This window comes from Micromesistius poutassou, assembly GCF_964030765.1.
Source record: "Micromesistius poutassou genome assembly, contig: SCAFFOLD_1259, whole genome shotgun sequence".
In the NCBI taxonomy this organism is placed as follows: domain Eukaryota; kingdom Metazoa; phylum Chordata; class Actinopteri; order Gadiformes; family Gadidae; genus Micromesistius; species Micromesistius poutassou.
Window position 1 is genome coordinate 3,046 of NW_028178279.1, and position 9,141 is coordinate 12,186.

A 9,141-nucleotide genomic window follows, 5' to 3' on the forward strand; every position below is an offset into this window, starting at 1 on the left:
TATCAGGATGTCTTTATATGGACCGACTTTTGTAGACAGTAAGTCGCAACGAGAGAATGAACGCGGGGAGCCAACAGGAGTGATGTGATTCACTCGGTGATCCCTCCTTTGTCCACCGGGGGCGCTGTTGTACCCCCCCCCCCCCCATGCCCGTTGGCATTGGCGCCTGATGTAACTAACCCTCCAGGTGCCAAACCATCAGCTCCACGACGCAACTTAAGACAACACCTACCAGATAATGCAGACATTAACCTATTCCCGCGTGTATATCTGGAATAGAATTCCTAAAATTCCAAACAAAAGACTTTGGCTTGTTTTACAAGAGACTTATTCCTCTCTCCTCCCTTAAGCTCCCTTAAGCTACCTCTCTCCTGGCCTTACTGTACCTCTCCGACCTTAACCTACCCTCCTGTCCTCTCTCCTGCCTTTAACCTACCTTCCTCTCTCCTCTCTCCTGCCTTCCTCTCTCCTCTCTCCTACCTTCCTCTCTCCTACCTTCCTCTCTCCTCTCTCCTACCTTCCTCTCTCCTCTCTCCTACCCTCCTCTCTCCTCTCTCCTGCCTTTAACCTACCTTCCTCTCTCCTCTCTCCTGCCTTCCTCTCTCCTCTCTCCTACCTTCCTCTCTCCTCTCTCCTACCTTCCTCTCTCCTCTCTCCTACCTTCCTCTCTCCTCTCTCCTACCCTCCTCTCTCCTGCCTTTAACCTACCTTCCTCTCTGCTCTCTCCTACCTTCCTCTCTCCTCTCTCCTACCTTTAACCTACCTTCCTCTCTCCTCTCTCCTACCTTCCTCTCTCCTGTCTCCTACCTTCCTCTCTCCTCTCTCCTACCTTCCTCTCTCCTGTCTCCTACCTTCCTCTCTCCTCCCTCCTCTCTCCTACCTTCCTCTCTCCTGTCTCCTACCTTCCTCTCTCCTCCCTCCTCTCTCCTACCTTCCTCTCTCCTCTCTCCTACCTTCCTCTCTCCTCTCTCCTACCTTCCTCTCTCCTGTCTCCTACCTTCCTCTCTCCTCTCTCCTACCTTCCTCTCTCCTGTCTCCTACCTTCCTCTCTCCTCCCTCCTCTCTCCTACCTTCCTCTCTCCTCTCTCCTCCCTTCCTCTCTCCTGTCTCCTAGCTGTCCTGCCCTGACCCACTTCTCTCCTCTCGTTTGGCACAAGCAGCTCCTCTCAGCCCCATGAATGCCACCTGATCACACCGTCACAGGCAATCTACGGTCTACTCTTAACTAAAACACTGTGTGTGTGTGTCACACACACACACACACACACACACACACACACACACACACACACACACACACACACACACACACACACACACACACACACACACACACACACACACACACACACACACACACACACACACACACACGCGTCAGGTTGGTAATCACACACCGTGCAGGCTGACGAGCCACCATCACCACCGATGTGCCACTCACGTTTCGGCGGTGTCACTTAGATTCAGTGGAGCGTTTCCACCACCACCACCACCGCCGGTTTGAGCACAGGGCGGAAGCCCCCTGTTGGCTGCACATCAGGTCTGAGAAATGGTCTGAAACCATTAGGGCAGGTAAGCCACGTCCATTTCCCCAGCAGCGATACAAAAGAAAGTCCTTTCCTAGCAATAATGACGTGTCCTCGGATGTTGACTCGTTCAGGATAATTGGCACGTACATGTCAGTCAGACACAACTCTGAAGATGGACTAACACAGCTCACCCTCACTCACCTCAAATCTCCCTCTCACACTCTCTCTCTCTCTCTCTCACTTCTCGCTTGCTTTTCAAGAGGAATAGTTCAGACTACGTGAGCCCCCCCCCCCGGGCCGCCCCGTGTATGAGAAGCCACCGTTGGACGCGATGGATTGGGTGAACGGGGGGGGGGGGGGGGGGGGGAGCGCGGTCAAGCTCAACCTGCAAGAGAGCATCGATGAACCTAAAATAACGTCCATGTCAGCGATAAAATGTCACAACGCCACAGGCTGTCTGAAAGGAAAAGTCCACTGTGAGGTGGTCAATAAAGTCTGGAAGCACTGCGTCTTATCCGTCTTATGAATGTACAAATGTGTGTGTTGTATGTTGTACTCTCTCATGGTGCAATGAAGACGGGAGTTATGGCATGCTCCCTCACTCCCTCACTCCCCCCTCCCCTGCGACTCACCAGCCTGGTGTGGTGTGGGGGTTGCGGTGAAAGCAGAGATTCCTGCAAGTGTTGTTGTGCAAGTTCACACTTCACATGAACTAGTTCATGTCCAGTTCATTAACAGTTTTTTTAGAAACCGAAGCTGTTGGAGTGAGTATTCTGTGCTTTTAAAATGAATCCTCTCCATTACTTGCTGCCCATCACTACAATCTCAGATTGTTGTGGATATTATTTGTACACCTGTTTCATTCATCACAACTAAGGCAGTAACTCTATCTAATAAAACACGTCATCTGGACCTCAGCATCAATTCAGAACGTCACAAAATCTGAACTAGTTCAAGTTCAAGTTCTTTAGTTAAAAATATATTACGTTCAGTTCAAAGTTCATAGAAAAATGAACTAGTTCAATGAACTAGTTATTTTGAACTAGTTCATGCACAACACTGGGTGCCTGTATGTTAACTCACCAGCCTGGCGTGGGGGTTGTGGTGGTAGTACCACAACCCAGACGAAAGACGATTTTTTGGGGAAAAATGTACAGATTGAGCTTCCAAATATGACAAAACAACCAACAGAGTCAAGGTATCTGCTGAGACCAGATCATTGAGCAAATGTGCCTTGAACTTGGCAGAAACTAAGTTCATCTTTTATGTTCATTTTCAGCTATTTCATTGATATTTATCATAAGCCTTAGAAAAAAGAAAAATTAGAAAAATAACCCTTTAAATGATTACTTCTGGTGAGATTTTTTGGGGGAAAAATGTACAGATTGAGCTTCCAAATATGACATTGTGCAAATGTGCCTTGAACTTGGCAGAAACTAAGTTCATCTTTTATGTTCATTTTGAATCCGAAAAAAAAGAATCCGAAAAAAAATATATATATCTATTTTTTTTAATATATATATATTTTTTTTTTATTTTTATATTTTTTTTTATTATTATTTTTTTTTTGCATATAGGGGAAACACTGCTGACCAACCGGGGTTGCGGTGGTAGTAGAGGTTGCCTGTATGTTAACTCACCAGCCGGGCGTGGGGGTTGCGGTGGTAGTACAGGTGCCTGTATGTTAACTCACCAGCCGGGCGTGGGGGTTGTGGTGGTAGTAGAGGTTGCCTGTATGTTAACTCACCAGCCGGGCGTGGGGGTTGCGGTGGTAGTACAGGTGCCTGTATGTTAACTCACCAGCCGGGCGTGGGGGTTGCGGTGGTAGTAGAGGTGCCTGTATGTTAACTCACCAGCCGGGCGTGGGGGTTGCGGTGGTAGTACAGGTGCCTGTATGTTAACTCACCAGCCGGGCGTGGGGGTTGCGGTGGTAGTAGAGGTGCCTGTATGTTAACTCACCAGCCGGGCGTGGGGGTTGCGGTGGTAGTAGAGGTGCTTGTAGTCGTCCATCCAGACCTCGGCGGCGCGCACGCTGTTGGACAGCGCCTTGCTCCGTGAGTAGGGCGCCTTCTTGGGGAAGACGTGGCCCACGTGGGAGCAGGGGTGGACCTCCAGCGTGCCCCCGCACTGCCAGATCTGAGAGACGTTCACAAAATGAATGAGTTCACTATAGTTACTAATAGAGTTCACTTTTCTACCATTTTTCAAGCGTGGCAAACGTCAGCCAATTTAGATGGGATTTCCTCGTTATAGAGTTGATGTATAAATAAATACATATTTCTCATTAAGAATGAAATATTAATGGTCAGTTTCCCCTTGAAATTATCTGAGAGATGAGTCGACAAAATATTTCTGTTTTATGTGTGTGTGTTCTTCTTGAGTCATAATAGTCAGTTTACGTGTTCAAGTGCATTTTTGCGTGTGTGTGCTTGCATTGTGTAAAGAGGTAAGCCTGAGGCACTGAAAACCCAGAACGGAGCCCCAAAGGCCATGCATACTGCAGGACCTCCAGTGGCACAAGAAAAACGTGGCTTTAGAAAAGAGACAATGAAGGAAGCCGACACTGTAGCGAACACACCTCTTATACGCAGTGTATAAAACAAGATACCAACAACTCTGTGCGCGCGTGTGTGTGTGTGTGTGTGTGTGTGTGTGTGTGTGTGTGTGTGTGTGTGTGCGCGTTATTAAAAAGGTCACGTCAGGCTGCAGACAATGTCTGGGGGACCAATCGGGGTGTGAATCTGAGCCTTTATGACGATTCAATATCGATTTTTTTTTAAGCCAACGATTTGATTATTTTCGATGCTTCAGAATTCCCCGCGGTGCGATTCGATTCTCAATATTTTTTTCATTATATCTATTAATATAATATCTATCAAATAAATCAACAAAAAAATTAATCATTTGCCTTTTATTGAGAATACAGAAGCAGTATTCTATACAGACTTGAGTGCTTACTGTGCAAGTCTAGTATGGAATTTAGCCAATTCACTGTAAAAATAAAAAATATATATTTATTTTTTGATAATCCGATGCCGACGACTCGATGCATCAAGCCGGCTGTATAATCGATACAAATCGATTAATATTTACACCCCTAGGGACCAATCATTGAAGCCCGCCTATAGTCATCAGTGTAGGAGACACTGCACCATAGGATCTCATTAAGTGCAGTGATTGATCTGCATGATAGACGTTCATTCACATTCTTTCATTTTTACTGAAACCGAAATGTGGTGAAAAAATACAAAAGAACGCTCATGTGATTGTATACATCTGTAGTGGTGTTGTGAAATAATTAATGAATAATAATCTGGAAACTGTCAAACCATTCCTCAGACTATAGTCGTACCATCGACGAGTGTGTGTGCGTGCGTGCATGCGTGCGTGTGCGTGCGTGTGTGCGTGTGCGTGTGTCGTCTCACCCTGAAGGAGAACTCCAGGTTCTCTCCGCCCCACACCTCCATCCCGGTGTCGTAGGTCCCCAGGTACAGGAAGTAGTCCTTCTTCACGGCGAACAGCCCCCCAGCCATGGTAGGAGACCTGGGGGGGGGGGCATATAACAACAATTACATTATAATAACACCAGGCCCGTCTGTTTTTAAAACAAGGTTCTAATCTGTACCACTTGAAACATTTATAAAAGTGTCAAACTTTTTAATTAAACATTCCCGTGCTAAATTGCGCTCAGGTTACCGATCATACTGGGACACACACACACGCACACGCACACGCACACACACACACACACACACACACACACACACACACACACACACACCTGATGACGTCGATGGGCGAGCGGCGGCGCTGCTGCTCGTAGGGCGGCACCACGTGCCAGGTGAAGACCAGCCGCCAGTCGAAGCCTCCGATCTGGGGCTCGCCGGCGTTGCCCAGATACTGGAACGTGTTCCAGTCGATGACGTCAATCACCGGACACACCACGGCCGTCGGCTCCTCGCGGATCCTACAGAGGGACGGCGCGGAGGAGGGGGGGGGGGTGCCGTTGGGTCAGGGAGGCGTTGGTGACGTGGGAGTTTCAGGCTGGCTTTACACGTCAACAACGCCCCCCCAGGGTGAAACCGACAAAAATGTTTTCTCAGATGTTGCCTTTCGTTTCGTAGTAGACGGCGACGGCGTTTTCGGTGGCTTAAAAAAAAGGGGGGGGAAAAAAAATGAACCCACCCTCCAGAGTGGACATCTTAAAAAACGCTCCACCGTTGCGTTTCCGTCTAAAGCAGTGGTTCTCAAACTTTTTATACCGCGTACCACCTCAGAAAATATTTGTCTCCCCAAGTACCATCATTAGGAACAATAAAATATAATATAACAATATAACAAACTACAGTAGCGTAGACCCGCGGCCCTATTCTGCTACACACAGTTCACGCCGGAGGCACATTTAGTCTTAAGATATAGGAGTTGGATTGCGGGCGGACGGGATTCTCACTTGTGTGCGTGTGTGTCTCTGTTGTCTGTTCTAGTGCTACCACTTTGTACACTTTGTACACTGTACCACTTAATAGCGCATCATGTACCACCAGTGGTACGCGTACCATAGTTTGAGAACCGCTGGTCTAAAGGGTTAACAACGCAAAAAAGGTGGTGCTCTGAGCTGCTCACGCTGGCTCTCGTCCCGTACGCGTTTACCTCACGTCCGCGTGCAGCACAGGCAAACCAACAACAAACATGTCGGATTTCACCACACTTTTGCGTCACCGTGTGCACGCAGATTTCCACCCAAAGACACTCGTCTAAACGCGGAATGAAAAGTGGGAACGCAAACGCCACTTTTTGCGGCTTGTGTGTGTCAGATCGTTGTCGTGTAAAGCCAGCTGGTTGACCGTCGAGGTGGTCCCTGAGCAAGACACTTAACCAGCTGACTGTCGCCTTGCACGGTTGACCCCCCCCGGTGTGTCAACGTGTGTACGAAGAACCGTTGGAGGCGGCTTCGGATAAAAGCGTCCGCTAAAAAGCCCTGAATGTAAATCAAAGCTGCACAGAGGGGTTTTTTGTTTTTTTTAAGGCTTATGGTTTGAATACACACGTGGCAAACTTCTGACACATGGCTCCTCCTCCTTTGACTTGGTGATGTTGTGGCCTTGTATTCAACCGCATTTACTGACACGCAAGAGTGTGAGAGAGTTAGTGAGAGTGTGAGTGAGTGAGTGAGTGAGTGAGAGCGTGAGAGCGTGAGAGTGAGAGAGAGAGAGAGAGAGAGAGAGAGAGCCCACTCCCAGAGCGTTGGCTCACCTGTAGAGCAGGGGCTCCAGCCAGCCAGTGTGACACTCGCAGTGGCAGTCCAAGAAAGTCAGCACGTCGCCCGTAGAGATGGACGCCCCTAGCAACCGGGCGCGCACTAGCCCCTCCCGCTTATTGGCTCGAATCAAGCGCACCTTCCTCCAGCCAGCGATGTAGGCCTCCAGCGGGGCCTTCAGGTGCGCTACGCGGGCGGAGGAACAGAGGAAGTCCGTGAAAATGCAAATAAATGCACAAACGGCGTGTTGTTTCCACCAAGGCTTGACGGGGGATGCTTTACATAATCCCTGACATAATGACACCGCAAAATAAAAACGTCACTTTCGCCCCAGTTCTACAATCTCATGTGATGTGTGAAAGTGAATTAAAATAAATGTAGAGATTATTTTACATTCTAACCGAATATATGTAATAATCTCTAATATATTATTAATACATGGATTATTAATACAATGGATTAAATATATACAAATATATACATATGTAAATGTAAAATATTCTTGACTGCACATTTTTCTGGGGCTGAGATGACAACTTTCAACAAATAATACGAACCCTCATCTCGAAAGATCAAATCCATCTCCCCCTGAATAACTTTGCGTTAATGACCCTATCAAACGGTTGGTTGATACGGTCGGTTTGCTCGGACGACAGGTTAACCACACCTGGAGGTCAAATAAAGACCCTTTAAGACCCGTCAGCCTGGCCGTCTGTGTGTGTGTGTGTGTGTGTGTGTGTGTGTGTGTGTGTGTGTGTGTGTGTGTGTGTGTGTGTGTGTGTGTGTGTGTGTATGTGTGTGTGTGTGTGTAATGTGTATGTAATGTAAGTGAACACACAGCTCTCAGCCCTGCTTCGCAACAGTTCTCATGAGATGCTGATGCGTTCGTCCATCTGTCTGTCTGTCTGTCCGTCCGTCCCTACCCCTGTCGCTGTAGTCGTCCACCAGGATGACCTCCCGGAGCAGGATGTCGGGGGAGGTCTCCAGCACGCTGTGCACCGTCCTGAGCAGCGTGGACCACGCCTCGTTGTAGAAGGCGATGACCACCGACGTGGTGGGCAGCGAGCGGTAGTCGTACTTCACCTCCTTGCACCTGGCATTGTGGAGGAAGGGTTCATGATAGGGATCAGAGCCCCTACGACGAGCAACTAGCGCAGCCCCCGTTATTGGAGTTTCTGTCTTGTAATATGAAAGCAAGGCACAACAATCCATTGGTATTTTTGTAGGTATTAAAGGCTTTGCGCCGTCCATTGAATGAGAGTGGTTAAAGTCGAGCCTGTTGATGCTGGTACTAGGTACACGGAATGACAACATGGGTCTACTGAGGCTAGTCATCAGAGCTAAATAACTGCTTATGGTTTCTCGCAAATTCCGCATGGGTAATGAGAAAACGGTTAATGATATGGCTATATCCTACACATTAGAGTATGCTATGTCTATGTCGCACCCTGAGTAAACACTAAAAAAAAGTTTTAACGGAGCAGAAATGTTGCATACATGTTGCATACAAACGACATCCCTTTCATAAGACACAGGGCAGAAGTTACAGAACTGATTGACCAACTCACAGTGGATTTCGCCTTTCGGACAACCTGCGGTGCAGCGAAATCTTATCGCTGACATAGATATTGATCTGATGTTTATCGATGCTGTCCTGCTCCTTTTTCTTCTCCTCCCCTTGCAGGTCGAGCTTGACCGCTCTGCCCAGTTCCCCCAGTCCGTTCGCATCCAGCGGAGGCTTCTGGTATACTGGCCTCATGAGGTACTCCTCGTTCTGGGTTTCTGGGTCCCGCGGCCCCGGGGCGTCCCGTCGACTCGTAGAGCCCATAATGTCCGCACTGTTCCTCATGAAAAGCAAATACCCCACAAAAAAGGCTCCAAAAAGTAGAAAAATTGACTTTGACTGACTTCTCCTCCAGCAGAGTGCCATCATGCATGCACACACACACACACACACACACACACACACACACACACACTCACTCACTCACTCACTTCCTTCTGCAGCCGAACAGTGTCATCCCACAAAGGGAGCGACTCGGATCAAACGGAGCGGGTTACTGATCGACACATCTGGTGTGGCGTTGCATAACAGGTCATCACCAAGAAGTGTGCATTAGTTAGTTGTAGTTTGGATTCAAGAAACATTCTGTGTCCACCCCCCACCCACCAACCACCACCACCACCTCCTCCTCCACCTCCTCCACCACCACCTCCTCCTCCACCCCAACTTATTGTCCCGCCGCAGGGAAGGCTTTGGTAGGGAAAGGCGTCACCGCCTTAGGGAAGAACAAAGTCACACTGACACACCTTCCTCGACGTGGGTGAGCGGTGTAATTAGAACTGGCGAGGATT

General features: G+C 48.4%; 1 protein-coding gene across 1 annotated transcript; it reads right to left on the reverse strand.

Moving 5' to 3' along the window:
• Window positions 1–3,339: 3,339 nt before the first annotated feature.
• LOC311372741 (polypeptide N-acetylgalactosaminyltransferase 12-like) lies at window positions 3,340–8,829 on the reverse strand. The gene is made up of 6 exons (XM_084489694.1): window positions 8,355–8,829; window positions 7,710–7,879; window positions 6,783–6,972; window positions 5,311–5,496; window positions 4,955–5,072; window positions 3,340–3,665 (listed from the first exon to the last, which is right to left on the reverse strand). Exons 1-6 carry the CDS (start codon window positions 8,717–8,719, stop codon window positions 3,480–3,482), a joined length of 1,215 nt encoding a protein of 404 aa, XP_084345820.1. The 5' UTR covers window positions 8,720–8,829; the 3' UTR covers window positions 3,340–3,479.
• Between the last annotated feature and the right edge of the window lie 312 nt (window positions 8,830–9,141).

Coding starts and splice junctions, on each gene's coding strand:
- LOC311372741 (XM_084489694.1), bottom strand. CDS start 8,719: ATGATGGCACTCTGCTGGAGGAGAAGTCAGTCAAAGTCAATTTTTCTA. Junction 5,497..6,782: donor CTGGAGCCCCTGCTCTACAG/GTGAGCCAACGC, acceptor GTCCCTCTGTAG/GATCCGCGAGGAGCCGACGG. Junction 3,666..4,954: donor ACCTGGAGTTCTCCTTCAGG/GTGAGACGACAC, acceptor AACGTCTCTCAG/ATCTGGCAGTGCGGGGGCAC.